Source organism: Staurois parvus, unplaced genomic scaffold (genome assembly GCF_062004578.1).
Source record: "Staurois parvus isolate SC_StPar_1 unplaced genomic scaffold, SC_StPar_1.0 ptg001302l, whole genome shotgun sequence".
In the NCBI taxonomy this organism is placed as follows: domain Eukaryota; kingdom Metazoa; phylum Chordata; class Amphibia; order Anura; family Ranidae; genus Staurois; species Staurois parvus.
The window spans coordinates 10,788,162-10,804,093 of NW_028319098.1; the positions used below are offsets into that span (position 1 = coordinate 10,788,162).

At 46.3% G+C, this 15,932-nt stretch overlaps 1 protein-coding gene across 1 annotated transcript in view; it reads right to left on the bottom strand.

The window, feature by feature from the left end:
* Positions 1–15,932, bottom strand: part of TERF1 (telomeric repeat binding factor 1) — a 55,165-nt gene that overhangs the window by 23,209 nt on the left and 16,024 nt on the right. Inside the window, exons 5-6 of the mRNA XM_089661041.1 lie at positions 2,154–2,303; positions 552–637 (exon numbers count right to left, since the gene is read on the bottom strand). Coding sequence (XP_089517167.1) covers positions 552–637; positions 2,154–2,303 — 236 coding nt within the window. The remainder of the gene's footprint in view (positions 1–551; positions 638–2,153; positions 2,304–15,932) is intronic.

Genomic DNA, 15,932 nt, shown 5'->3' on the forward strand with positions numbered 1-15,932 from the left:
ATTTTATAACACCATAGGAATGGGTTTTGTGATTAAAACAGGATGGGTGTACAAACTTTCAAACCTTCTATCATGTCCTTGGAAATCACCATCTGCCCTGACACATTCCAAGGTGGTTGGATTCAGGTTACTGAGTGACCTATGTGGCTATAAATGTTCCCAATATTCATTAGAACAGAATAAGCTAGGATACACTTGGGTAAGTAACAAAATGCCCTCAAAATTTCAAAACAAATTACAAATTTGAATGAAACTGCTACTAGATATACCATGATCTGAATAAATGAGGACTTTCACAAACACAGTGGCAGCATCAGAGTTGATGTGAAATCATACCTCAGTAGGAGGAAGAGAAGAGGGTAAGACAGCACTGTCCGACACATACACAGAAAGCTTCAGTTGTTTACAGCACCAAAGGTTTAGTAACTAAAATCAGATCACAGGACGCAGCTCTGGTTGTCATGAGTTATCACACTTTGATTACTGCTCTTATATAGCAATCATGACAATATGTAAGTATATACATAAAATATAGGAACAAAGTAAAATACCTATTAGAAGTGTTATGCTCCTGATTTTCATCAGTCCTGGTATCATGCTTTCTTTTTGCTTTGGCTTCTACCACCTTTGTGGCTGCCTTAAAGGAAAGGATAAGAGCAATACTTGAAAATAAATGAACTACTTGTATTAACTATGGTCTTATAACAAAGTCTCTGTCTGATTATAATAGATGTTATAGACCCCTTTGTAAATACAGGAGAGTAGAAAAATCAAAGAAAAATACATGACCAGTAGAATTTGAGTGTCTCTTCTTCAATAGATGGGCTTTCAACAGATTTTACACAAATAAGTCAAATGTCATAGCATCTAGATTTTCAGTTACTTTTAGTGATTGGGGGGGGGGGGGGGTTTCAATCCAAAAGCCAGGTTGTATTTTTTAAATTTATTTTTTAATTCTTATTTTGAGCAAGAATGCAGTCAATAATGGAGATGGCCACAACATTTGGCCAAGTTGATGAAAATTAATAGTCATATAACGATACAATTTTCTGTTAGCTAGGTTGTAATTTAAATGTAGCCAATCATTGTGTCTCCCAAACTATCTCACCCTTTTGCCTTGGGTTGAGATACTTTGGAGAACAAAATCAATGGCTTCACTTGAATAGTAATAATAATAATAATATGTAATGGCTACATTTAAAATATAACCTAGCTCGTGGATTGGCAGTAAAAAAAAAAAAACAAAAAAAAAAAAAAACTAACCTTTAAAAAAATGTGTGCAGCAAAATGTGAAAAACGACTACCTAAACGTTTAGGTGTCATACTGAAAATGTTTTGTCAATATGTAGCGGGTGATGCAGCAACTATCAGCTGCACACTGGACTCATCGCAGATCAATGCAAATAAACACCAGCACATCAAAGGACCATCAAATGCTGTCCAAAGCTTTATTCTGTAATAAGATCACATCAAAAAAGACCAAGTGCAACTTTTCAGAGCCACGCAGGACCCCTTTCATCAGGCATTTGATCACATGCCTGATGAAAAAGTCTTACATGGCTTAGAAACGTTGCACTTGGTTCTTTGTGATGTGATCTGATCTTTCTGCAATAAAAGTGTCGGACCACATATGATGATCCTTGGTGTGCTGGCGAGTGTTTGCATTAATACTGAAAATGTAACACGCCTAACCTGTATTATTAAATCTTGGCCTATACCACAGTGCCTAGACCCATGAAGACTATGAGCACCTGCATAGCACAATTGCGCATGCACCCACTATTGCCACTATCAATGGTGTGTACACGCCCCTTGTATACAGATGCAGGATGGGGAAGGCCCCGACTGCAGATGATTGGTCTGTACAGGTCATAGCTTCCTGGTTAGCTCGCACACATGGGTTTGGATCCTAGTCCGAACACGACTGAGCTCATCATTAGTCTACAGCAATGATATGCAGCTGAAACTGGAGTGAATACATGTACAAATGTTGTAGACAGTAGGTGGCTGAAAGAGGGGACCAGCATTACTGAGATGTAAACAAAGATGAAAAAAACAGTGAAAAGTATTTTATAAAAAATAAAACATGGGAATTATTGATGTTGCACAGTGCCTTAGCAAGCTTAAGGTCATCTAGTTTGGATTTAATGTACCTGTATTAAGAAAACTGGAGACCTCCTTTCCAACAAAAGGCTGATGTAGGATTTGATCTTCATCAACATTTTGCTGTATGTAAAGTTATCAAGGAATTCATGGTATGGATCTTTCCTCCCAATGACCATAATTAACTTCATTCTTAGATACTGAAATATAAAAAAGATGAATAAAGTGATTTCCAATGTGTGAAACAGTCCAATCAGATTAAGACACAATAAAATCACATTTCCAACTTCACAATACTTAGCAATTTGCCGATATCATATTCCTTCCAGGGACTTGCACTCACAAAGCACAAAATCTGTAAGAGGGTAGCAGTTATTCTCTGATGCAGGCCCCAAACACCTGTTCTGGGGCAGCGAAACTGAATCATTTTAGGACTTGCTTATACATGTGTTAGCCCTCTAATGAGCAACGTGCCGTGGATCCCTTTTCAGGGGGTGTTTGCAGGTGGTGAGGTCCCCTCACTGCCAGCTTTAACACCTAAAAGCCTACACTGCAAGCCATGCAACGCATTGCACACAGTTGCAACGCAGGCCCTTTCACTCGGATGGGTCATGGTCGCTGAGTGGTGCGATCTGCTGAATGTAATAGGATGGGGAGTATGAATCACAGCTGTGGCATGTGTATACCCCCTGTTTTGCTTTATATGAAGCTTGGGGGTGGTGGTAAAAATGCAGCACAACTGACTGTTTCTACTGCTCCCCCAAACTTCAAGTGTAAATTAGACCTTACTTCGGTATTAACCTGAAATCCAGTATGGGGTCTGTAAGCAATCAGAGCCTTTTAGAACTGCCTTACTCTGTGATAAAGTAGATTTACTCAGTTAAGCTACAGAGCCGTTTTAACATTTCAATTATGGGTCTATTAATTTAGCAATTTGTTATCGCTTATGAAACAGAAATGATGCATATACAGGTGCATCTTAATAAATTAGAATATCAAAAAGTTAATTTATTTCAGTAATTCAATTCACAAAGTGAAACTCATAGTATATAGATTCATTACACACAGAGTGATATATTGCAAGCATTTCTTTCCTTTAATTTTGATGGTTATGGCTTACAGCTAATGAAAACCCAAAATTCAGTATCTCAGAAAATTAGATTACATAAGACCAATAAAAAAAAAAAAAAAAGATTTTTAATACAGAAATGCTGGCTTACTAAAAAGTATGTCCATGTACAGTATAGTATGCACTCAATACTTGTTCAGGGCTCCTTTTGCATGAATTACTGCATCAATGCGGCATGGCATGGAGGCGATCAGCCTGTGGCACTGCTGAGGTGTTATGGAAGCCCAGGTTGCTTTGATAGTGTCCTTCAGCTCAGCTGCATTGTTGGGTCTGGTGTCTCATCTTCCTCTTGACAATACCCCACAGATTCTCTATGGGGTTTAGGTCAGTCAAGCACAGTTATACAATGATCATTAAACCAGGTATTGCTACTTTTGGCAGTGTGGGCAGGTGCCAAGTCCTGCTGGAAAATTAAATCTGCATCTCCATAAAGCTGAGGGAAGCATGAAGTGCTCTACAATTTCCTGGTAGAGGGTTGTGCAGACTTTAGGCTTGATAAAAACACAGTGGACCAACACCAGCAGATGACAATCATCACTGACTGTTGAAACTTCACACTGGACCTCATGCAACTTGGATTCTGTGCCTCTCCACTCTTCCTCCAGACTCTGGGATGTTGTTTTCCAAATGAAATGCAAAATTTACTTTATTCCAAAAACAGGACATTGGACCACTGAGCAACAGTCCAATAATTTTTTTCCTAAGTCCAGGTAAGATACTTCTGATGCTGTCTCTGGTTCAGGAGTGGCTTGACACAAAGAATGCGACAGTTGTAGCCCATGTCCTGGATATGTCTGTGTGCGGTGCCTCTTGAAGCACTGACACCAGCCGTAGTCCATTCCTTCGTGTAATCCGTAGTGAATCTCCCCAAAAATGTTGAATGGCATTTGCTTTACAATCCTCTGAAGGCTGCGGTTATCCCTGTTGCTTTTGCACCCTTTCCTACCACACTATTTCCTTCCATCAACTTTCCATTAATATGCTTGGAGATAGAGCTCTGTGAATAGCCAGCTTCTTTAGCAAATGACCTTTTGTGACTTACCCTCCTTGTGGAGGGTGTCAATGACTGTCTTCCCCATGACTGTGTAACCTACTGAACCAGGCTGAGAGACCAATTAAAGGCGAAGGAAACTTTTACAGGTATTTTGAGTTAATTAGCTGATTAGAGTGCGACACCATGACCAGGCGCGGACTGACAACTCATGGGGTCCCCGGGCAATAGGGGATCATGGGGCCCGTGTCCTTGCCGAAACTCAAAAAAAGCCTATGAAAAAAAAGGTACCAGGGGCATCTCATGGGGCCCCCTAATGACCCCAGGCCCTCGGGCAGTGCCCGAATTTCCAAATGGTCAGTCCGCTCCTGACCATGAGTCTATAATAATGGAGGCCCCAACTGGTAATGATGCTCTGCTGGCCCTGGTAATCTCAAACCATGCAGAGCTTATTACTAATGTCCATATAAAAGAACATCTGGGTAGCAGTGACCATAACATGATTTCATTTATTGTTAGCTGTAAACAACAAACACATATGGGAAAAATAAAAACACACAACTTTAGGAGAGCTAATTTTCCAAGGCTGAGAGCAGCTCTCCAAGACTTTGACTGGGAGGGAATATTGGCATCTATGAACACAGGACAGAAATAGGAGTTCTTCAAAAAGACTAAGTGAACACACTGCAAAATATATTCCCATGGGCAACACGTTTAAAAGGCTAAAAATTAAACCTCTGGCTTACGGCCAAAGTTAAAAAAGCTATAAATAAGAAAAGAGCTTTTATTAAATATAAAAATGAAGGAACGCTATCATCATTTATACATTACAAAGAATATAACAGAATATGTAAAAAAGGAAATCAAGGCCGAAAAGATTGAAAACGGACAAATTGCAAAAGATAGCCGGACAAACCCCCAAAAATTCGTCAAATATATTTAGTAAAAAGGTCCGGTCCGAGCATGTAGGCCCTTTACAAAATAATCTAGAGTGGGTGACTGGAGATAAAGAGAAGGAAAATTTATTTAATACCTTCTTCAGTTTTGTGTATACAAAGGAGCATGGGGGAGCTCTTGTCCATAATGGGCATGGTATGGACACAGCCACAGACAATCCACACTGGCTCATAATTCATATGATCCAGAAATATTTCGACAGAATATAGGTGAATAAAGCACCTGGACTGGATGGCATACACCCACAGGTCCTTAACCACTTCCTGTCCGGACACTTTTACCCCCTTCCTGTCCAGGCCAATTTTCAGCTTTCGGCGCTCTCACATTGTGAATGACAATTACTCAGGCATACAACACTGTATCTAAATGAAATTATTATCATTTTTTTCAAACAAATAGAGCTTTAATTTGGTGGTATTTAATCATCACTGGGGTTTTTATTTTTTGCTAGAAAAATGAAAAAAGACTGAAAATTTTGAAAAAAAAACATGTTTTTCTTAGTATTTGATACTAAATTTTGCAAATAAATATACTTTCTTCATAAATTTAGGCCAAAATCCATTGTGCTACATTTTTTTGGTAGACATAACCCAAATCAGTGTGTATTATTTAGTCTTTGTGAAAGTTATAGAGTCCACAGACCACGGTATATATATTTGATATATTTGAAAATGTATCAATCCTGATGTACGGACTACCTATATAATTTCTTGGGGCCCTAAAATTCCAGGACAGTACAAATACCCCCCAAACTACCCCTTTTTGGAAAGTAGACAGTCTGAGGTATTTAATGAGAGGCATGGGGAGTTTTTTGAAGTTGTCATTTTTTGCCAATTTTTTAAGGAATTGATGAAAGTAAACAAAATTCTTTTTTTTTTTCCACAAAGTTGTCATTTAACAAGTTCTTTCTCTCACACGACATAGGCATACTTGCAATTACACCCCAAAACACATTCTGCTACTCATCCTGAGTATGGCGATACCACATGTGTAAAACTTTTTCACAGCCTGGCCACATAGAAGGGCCCCACATCCAATAAGCACCCTTAGGCGTTCTAGGGGCAAAAATTATATATCTAATTTCTTGACTGTCTATCACAGTTTTGGAGGTCCTGGAGCACCAGGACAATTGAATTACCCACAAAAAGACCCCATTTTCGAAAGAAAACACCTCAAGGTATGTTTTAAGAGGCATGGGGAGTCCTCTGAAGACTTAATTTTTTGCCACGTTTTTGGAAAATGTGAAAAGAAAATGAAAATGTATTTTTTTTTACGCAAAGTTGTCAATCTATGAGATATTTCTATTACACAGCATAGGCATACTTAAAATGATACCTCAAAACGCATTCTTTAACTCCTGCTGAATATGGCGATACCAAATGTGTGAGACTTTTTCACAGTCTGGCCACATAGAGGGGTTCAAAATTCAATAAGCACCTGTTAGCGTTCTAAGGTCAAAAATCACACATCTAATTTCTTAACTACCTATTGCTGTTTTGGAGGTCATGGAGCATCAGGATAATGGAATTATCCACAAAATGACCCCATTTTGGAAAGCAAACACCCCAAGGTATGTTTTAAGAGGCATGTGGAGTCTTCTGAAGACTTCATTTTTTGCCACAAGTTTTTGGAAAATGCGAAAAGAAAATGAAAATGTATTTTTTTCTACACAAAGTTGTCAATCTATGAGATATTTCTAATACACTGCATAGGCATACTTAAAATTACACCCCAAAACACATTCTCTAACTCTTCCTGAATATGGTGATATCAAATGTGTGAGACTTTTTCACAGTCTGGCCACATAGAGGGGTTCCACATCCAATAAGCACCTGTTACCGTTCTAAGGGCAAAAATCACACATCTAATTTCTTAACTACCTATTGCTGTTTTGGAAAAAACTCTGTGCAAAGGCTGAAAATTACTCACAGTTAGCTGTACTGGATCTCTCTCCTCACAGACGATGGCAGTGAACAGGATCCACTGGTGTGGCAGAGATCAGGGACACTGTATGAACAGGCACACTGTAAGGTGGTCAGGGACACTGATTGGGCCACTGTATGGTGATCAGGGACACTGCTGGACCACTTGTGCGGCGATCAGGGACACTGCTGGGCCACTGCGGTGATCAGGGACACTGCTGGGCCACTGCGGTGATCAGGGACACTGCTGGGCCACTGCGGTGATCAGGGACACTGCTGGGCCACTGCGGTGATCAGGGACACTGCTGGGCCACTGCGGTGATCAGGGACACTGCTGGGCCACTGCGGTGATCAGGGACACTGCTGGGCCACTGCGGTGATCAGGGACACTGCTGGGCCACTTGTGTGGCGATCAGGGACACTGCGGCAATCAGGGACACTGCTGGACCACTTGTGCGGCGACCATGGACACTGCTGGGCCACTGCGATGATCAGGACACTGCTGGGCCACTTGTGTGGCGATCAGAAACACTGCTGGGCAACTGCGGTGATCAGGGACACTGCGGTGATCAGGGGCACTGCTGGACCACTTGTCCGGCGATCAGGGACACTGCTGGCCACTTGTGTGGTGATCAGGGCCACTTGTGTGGTGATCAGGGCCACTGCTGGGCCACTGCGGCAATCAGGGACACTGCGGCGATCAGGGACACTGCGGCGATCAGGGACACTGCTGGGACACTGCGGCGATCAGGGACACTGCTGGACCACTTCTGCGGCGATCAGGGACACTGCTGAGCCACTGCGATGATCAGGACACTGCTGGGCCACTTGTGTGGCGATCAGAAACACTGATGGACTACTGCGGTGATCAGGGACACTGCGGTGATCAGGGGCACTGCTGGGCCACTTGTCTGGCGATCAGGGACACTGCTGGGCCAATTGTGTGGCGATCAGGAACACTGCTGGGCCAATGCGGTGATCAGTGACACTGCTGGGCCACTTGTGTGGTGGTCAGGGACACTGCTGGGCCACTGCAGCAATCAGGGCCACTGCGGCGATCAGGGACACTACTGGACCACTTGTGCGGCAATCAGTGACACTGCGGTGATCAGGGACACTGCTGGGCCACTTGTGCGGCAATCAGGGACACTGCGGCAATCAGGGACACTGTGGCGATCAGGGACACTGCTGGACCACTTGTGCGGCGACCATGGACACTGCTGGGCCACTACGATGATCAGGACACTGCTGGGCCACCTGTGTGGCGATCAGAAACACTGCTGGGCCACTGCGATGATCAGGACACTGCTGGGCCACTTGTGTGGCGATCAGAAACACTGCTGGGCAACTGCGGCGATCAGGGACACTACTGGACCACTTGTGCGGCAATCAGTGACACTGCGGTGATCAGGGACACTGCTGGGCCACTTGTGCGGCAATCAGGGACACTGCGGCAATCAGGGACACTGTGGCGATCAGGGACACTGCTGGACCACTTGTGTGGCGACCATGGACACTGCTGGGCCACTACGATGATCAGGACACTGCTGGGCCACTTGTGTGGCGATCAGAAACACTGCTGGGCCACTGCGATGATCAGGACACTGCTGGGCCACTTGTGTGGCGATCAGAAACACTGCTGGGCAACTGCGGCGATCAGGGACACTGCTGGCCACTTGTGTGGTGATCAGGGCCACTGCTGGGCCACTTGTGTGGTGATCAGGGCCACTGCTGGGCCACTTGTGTGGTGATCAAGGCCACTGCTGGGCCACTGCGGCAATCAGGGACACTGCTGGACCACTTGTGCGGCAATCAGGGACACTGCGGCGATCAGGGACACTGCTGGACCACTTGTGCGGCAATCAGGGACACTGCGGCGATCAGGGACACTGCTGGACCACTTGTGCGGCAATCAGGGACACTGCGGCGATCAGGGACACTGCTGGGCCACTTGTGCGGCAATCAGGGACACTGCGGCGATCAGGGACACTGCTGGGCCACTTGTGTGGCAATCAGGGACACTGCTTGGCCACTGCGGCGATACTGCTGGGCCACTTTTGTGACGATCAGGGACACTGCTTGGCCACTTGTGTGGCGATCAGGAACACTGCGACGATCAGGGACACTGTGGCGATCAGGAACACTGCTGGGCCACTATGTGGCGATCAGGGACACTGCTGGGCCACTTGTTGGGCGATCAGGGACACTTTAGGGGCAATCAGGGACACTTTAGGGGCAATCAGGGACACTTTAGGGGCAATCAGGGACACTTTAGGGGCAATCAGGGACACTTTAGGGGCAATCAGGGACACTTTAGGGGCAATCAGGGACACTTTAGGGGCAATCAGGGACACTTTAGGGGCAATCAGGGACACTTTAGGGGCAATCAGGGACACTTTAGGGGCAATCAGGGACACTTTAGGGGCAATCAGGGACACTTTAGGGGCAATCAGGGACACTTTAGGGGCAATCAGGGACACTTTAGGGGCAATCAGGGACACTTTAGGGGCAATCAGGGACACTTTAGGGGCAATCAGGGACACTTTAGGGGCAATCAGGGACACTTTAGGGGCAATCAGGGACACTTTAGGGGTGATCAGGTGTCACTGAGGTGGAGGGCAGTTGGCTACCACCTATTCTTCGCTCTTTCTCCTCTCACAGACAACTCCGTGTGAGGAGAAGGAGGCGGAAGCCGCACCATGCGGCTTTTGTTTACACTTAAGATGTGTCCTTATTGGACACAGCTGATCACATGGTATGGGACCGATTTCATTGGTCCCATACCAGGTCACGTAATCCACCGTGTCCGTCGGACTCGGCGATCATCGGGCTCGCGGGTGCGCGCTCTAGGAGCCGCGCACGAGCCTCAGATACAAGGTGCCGTTCAGAAATGGCAACCCGCTCCTAGAGGTGTTCCGTCCTGCCGTTTATAAACAGCGGCCGGACGGGAGGTGGTTAAAGAATTGAGCTCTGTCATTTCAAAGCCACGGTTTCTAATTTTTAGGGACTCTTTAATGACTGGCATAGTACCAGGAGGTGAGCAAAATCTTGGACAGAGGGGTGGCGGTGGACGTGGTATACTTGGATTTTGCAAAAGCGTTGGACACAGTTCCCCACACACGGCTAATGTGTAAGGTAAAGTCTACAGGCTTGGAAAAATCTGTATGCAAATGGATAGAAAAGTGGCTAAAAGACCGAATTCAGAGAGTAGTGGTTAATGATTCATACTCTGAATGGTCTAGGGTAGTGTTTCTCAACTTTTTTCCAGTCAGGGCTCCCTTGAAAAGTGTTTTCAGTCTCGAGGCACCCTAGTCTAATGCTTGGTTCACATTACGGCATGTCGGGGAACGCGTGCAAAATCATGCGTGTTCCCGACACACAAACATGCTGCTCTTTAGCAGATCTTCAGGGGTGCCATTAATTCTTAATGGTACCCCCATGCACTGGCAAACCTGGTGATTTTCTTTCGGTGCAGCATAATTTTTAATAAAGGGTTGGTGACTTCTTCCTCTGCGTTTCTGTGGGTAGGGAAGCTCATTGAAATTAATAGGCTGCCCATTATGCAATCGCACCGATGTGAACAAATGGCTCATTCACACATATTAGGGGGCAGTAAAACCCCGGTGTTGAGCCACATTTTTACTACTCCCATCGGCTCCCCCTTAGCAGCCATGTTCGTATACATGCTGTGGCCACGGCAAGAAGTATACCGCCAGGTGAAGGGGACCACACTGCAACTTCCCTGCAACCATGTGCACTGTCAAAGTCCTCTGAAAAGCGATCCATCAAGGATTGCTTTTTAGAGAAGCATCAGTTCTTGCCGCCATTTTGAATGAGCGCTAGAAAAGCAATTCTGATTGTACAGGATTAGTGGTCAATATTAAATGTAAGGTACATACATGCATATAAACATACTGTACATTCACATAAATATATTCAATATACTGCTGAGCAAGGAATTCAAAGAGTGACACAAGAGAGTTGTCTTAGAAAGGGGGGCAAAAGTATAAATCTGTCCCTGTCAGTAAGCAAATACACGGCTTCTCTGCGACTTTCACCATTGTGAGCCTCACCTGGTGCAGACCACTGATGCCATCTGCATTGGTACCGCTGCCATCATTGATCACTTCACTCTTTGCATCTCCCCTGCCTTCAGCAGATCTCCCACAGTACAGGCAGCCAGGAACTCCGCCCACACACTCAAATTGTGTCCAGCATCCCCATCTACCCGGACATCTCTATGCCAGATGTCTCCCGGACTTCCCACTGCCAGTGGGGTTCAGATTCTTCCTGGTTGGTGCAGGACTCATCCCACCGGCGGAGCTGCCCCTTCTGCCTGCCCTGATCGAGAGCTTGTTGTGCCGATCTACACTTCGGCAGATCTGTGGGAGCAGAGTCAGATCTGAATGCCATTCTCAAGCAAGATGCCGCAGCACCCCTGACGACCTGACAGCACCCCAGTTGAGAAACGTTGGTCTAGGGTTGTTCGTGGTGTACCCCAAGGTTCAGTGTTGGGACCCTTACTTTTTGTATTTCAATGGTTTTTATTAATTTTAAACAGTATAAAACAGAGGCAACAAAACACGCCCACGCAGGGGCTATCAATTGCACCGATAGAAAATGCATAATAGAGCAGACAACGCTCTAATTCCAATAAGGCAAAACGTATGCCCACGCAGGGGCTATCAATGGCACATAGGTTACAATAACATCAGTGAAACTCAGATTATCGCAACTAAAGACAGCTGTCCACTGTCACATCAAAACAAACAGAAAAGGAGAGAAGAAGAGCAGAGAAGAAAGAAAGAGAAAGAAACAAAAAAAAACAAAAACACACACCAAAGAGCAAGGGTCCATGAGCCCCAATACAAAACTCCATCACCTCCCTACACTGGCCGGGGGGAGCGTGGGAAAGGCATATTGCAACCACGGCTCCCATATTTTCAAAAATTTATGTTGAGAGTCGTTGCATATACTCGACATCTGTTCATTGAGCATCATAGTAGTCATACGATCCCGCACCCCCTGAAAAAGTACAAGCGGACTCTTCCAGGCCTGAGCAATTGTCCTAGTGGCCGATAAAAACAAATAGGAAGCCAACCGCTGCTGACGAGCCTGAAGCAACCGAAGAAAATGAGGGGGAACCCGCACTGGGAGGGTGCGAAAATAATATAACAATTTTGGCAAGATGGCCATTTTCACTGAATGAACCCGTCCTATCCAAGACAGGTGCGGAAATTGCCAGGAATGCATAAGAGAAGATAAGGAGCTAAGCAAAGGATAATAATTTGCAGCAAAAAGGGAGTCATAGGTGGGGGTCAAGCGAATGCCCAAGTATTCAAGAGAAGAGGAAGCCCACCAGTAAGGGAAGTGGGATTGTAGGCGCGAAACCAAATCTGAAGCCAAAGTAATATTGAGAGCAACGGTTTTATCCAAATTAATACGTAGACCCGAGATCAAGGAGAAGCGCTCAAGAACCCGTTGCAAATTAGGAAGCGTCATCAGAGGATTAGAAAGGGTCAAGAGGGCATCGTCCGCAAAGAGGCTCAGCTTAAACGCCTGTCCCACGTATGGAACCCCAGATACATTGCAGTCGGTCCGGAGTGCTAAAGCCAGTGGCTCAAGCGCCAGGACAAAGAGCGCCGGGGACAGCGGGCAGCCCTGCCTCATCCCTCGCCCAACAGGAAAGGGATCCGAGAAATACCCAGCGTATTTAACGGAAGCCGAAGGAAAGGAATACAAGGCTTGAATCCAAGAGAGAATAGAATCCCCGAAACCCCAGCGAGACAGCACAAACCGCAGATATTCCCAGGATAGAGAATCAAAAGTTTTATATATATTCAAGGACAGTAAGAAACCTGGGATTTTCCGTTGTTGCAGAAAATGTATAAGATGGACCACCTTACAGACGTTATCACCCGCCTGCCTCCCGGGGACGAACCCTACTTGGTCCCTGTGGACCAGGCTACACAAATATTTATTGATGCGTAAACTAAGGATCTTGCCCAATATCTTCAAGTCTTCATTAAGAAGAGAGATGGGCCGGAAGGCTTGCGGTTCCTGGACATCATCAGTCGTCTTAGGAATCATAGAGATATGTGCCCTAAGTGCGTCCGGAGAGGGCAAGGAGCCCTGTCGTAACTCATTAAAGTAGGCAGCTAAAAAGGGCGCCAATAGGGCTGAGAACTTTTTATAATAGAGACCGGAGAAGCCGCCTGGACCTGGGGCCGCGGTGGACCGTAAAGATTTGATTGCTTGTAGCACTTCCGGTACGGTGACACCTGCGTTGAGGGCCGCCTGTGCTGCCTCAGTTAATCCAGGAAGATGGAGGTCCTGAAAAAATGCCTCTGCCTGGGCCACAGGGAAGGGATCTGGGGCAGCATAAAGACGCGAAAGGAAGTCCGAGAATCGGGAAAATCTGCTGAGGATTAGAAGTACAGCCACCCGTGGAAAGTCGAAGCCGAATCGGTTTATGGGGTTTCCCCACAGAATTGAGTTTCCTGGCTAGCATGGGACCGGGCTTATTAGCACAGGAATAGAATTTATGTTTGGTCCAACGCAAGGCCCGTTCCGCCTCCGAAGAGGCAAGGAGGTCCAATTCTGTCGCCAGAGCGTCCCGAGCGCGTTTATGGGCCACGGATGGAGATGACTTCCAACGCGCATCCGCAGAGGCCAGGAGAGAATGAAGCTCCAAGAGTCGGCGTTCCCGCTCCCGCTTCCGGACTGCAGCCAGCTGTATAACATGACCCAGCACCGTGGCCTTATGTGCTTCCCATAGGGGCACTGCTGAAGAGACCGATCCTGAGTTTTCCGTAAAGTATGTCCGTAAGAAGAATTCTATTTCTTGGCAGGTAGCCTGAGTGGTCAGTAAAGAGTCATTGATGCGCCAATGAAAAGGGCGTCGTTCTGACCCAGAAAGGACAAGGAGGAGTACCAAAGGATCATGGTCTGACCAGGGTGAGGAGGGAATAGTTATCCGCCGGACCGAGGGGAGTTGCTGGACCTGCATGAATATATGATCAATTCTACAAAAACTGTCATGAGGATTAGAATACAACGTAAAGTCGCGTTCAGTTGGATGAAGTTCCCTCCAGACGTCCGCTAGCCCCGCCGTCCGCAAAAGAGAGCGCATACGTTCCTCCAGCACCAAGTCATGAGAGGGGGTCGCTCCCTGTGCGTAGCGCCTATCCAGTGTGGAATCCAAGGTAACATTCGAATCCCCCATAAGAAGAAGAAGACCCTTAGAGTGTCGAGAAACAATGGTGCAAAGATGCGAAAAGAATTTATGCTGGAAACGGTTAGGCGCATAGTAAGAGACAAAAGGTAACCTCCTGGTCCCAGAGGGTGCCTTGCAAATGCAAATACCTGCCCGTGGGGTCCGCTATATTCCGAGCACAGACAAAGGGGAGATTGCGTTTAAAAGCTATCAGAACACCCCGACGCTTCTCAGGAGCCTAGGCCGTGTAAAAGATGGGATAGTGAGGTGAAAGATAACGCGGAGCGGAGGACTGAGAAAACCTGGTCTCCTGTAGACATACCACATCAATTTGTTGCGACTTGAGGTGATGAAAAACTTTAGCCCGTTTCTGAGGCGAATTGAAGCCTTGAACATTTTGTGAATGTATTTTCAAAAGGGGTGAGGCCATGGCGGTATCAACGCAACACGCTCAGCAGAAAAAAGCCCAAAGTAGCCAGCAATTTACACTCCCAATGGTGATCAGACCATGGCGTCCCAGAACCCTGCAGAAAACAAAAACAAAAAAACAGAAAAAAACAAAAGAAAGAAAAAAGGAAAAAGACACAAAAAATATACACAACAGTGCAATCGTATCACACCAATGGTGACGTGCATCCTACACACGAAGGATACAGTTAGGGGTAACTCTACCACCGGACACATGGCTGCAAATGGAAACATCAAAACAGAAGCCCTCAGGGGGCAAAAAGGCAATGAACATAATAGAATATAGTAAATCTTAATAAACTAAAAGTCCCAGGAGCAGGAACCTCCGCGATAACCTCCCCATAGAAACCCGGAGAACCATAGGGGCCAACCCCCCTCCACCCAACCAGGCCCACCGGGTCAACCTCCCACCCCGGAGCCCAAGGAAACCATCACCCAATGCCACCAACGTAGACCCAATTACCATCATATGGACCCAAAATAGGCTGCGGCAGCAAAAAGTCCCGATTCCTAAGTCCTGGAAGAGACCCCCCCCAACCCGGGATGAAACCCAAAAGGGCAAGCCGGAGAAGTCTCAACCTAGAATGTCGACAAACCGGGGAGGCCCTAAGGGCCAAACTCACGATCTCGTCAGGGTAGTCCCTCGGTGAGACGGTATTTGGGAGTTCCAAGGCGCATCTTCAGCCTGGAGAAGAACAGGAAGGACTTGATCGCGAAGGGGCCTGAGGGAGAGCCCCCCTCCTGTTGGACGACTGCTCCCAGATGCGGCCCAGAGGAGGTGGGCTTGCCAAGGATCCAGATGAATGAGCCGGGCTCCGATCAGCAGCTTCCGGCGAGAGAAGATGTAGAGATTCCAGGAGAGAATGGGCCTCCTCCGGCGTAGCCACAGAATGACTGCGGCCCTGGTAGGTGAAGGTGAGGCGGAACGGAAAGCCCCAGGCATATTTAATTCTGTGTTTCACCAGGCCCGAAGTGAAGGGCTTCAACTGGTGTCGCTTCTGGAGAGTGGTCTCAGAGAGGTCCGCGAAAAGCTGGTAGCGGTGCCCCTGGAAGCTAAGATCAGGGCTATTTCTGGCCGCCAAGAGGATAGTTTCCTTAGTGCGGTAATAAGTAAACTTGATGATAATGTCCCTCGGGGGCCTATCC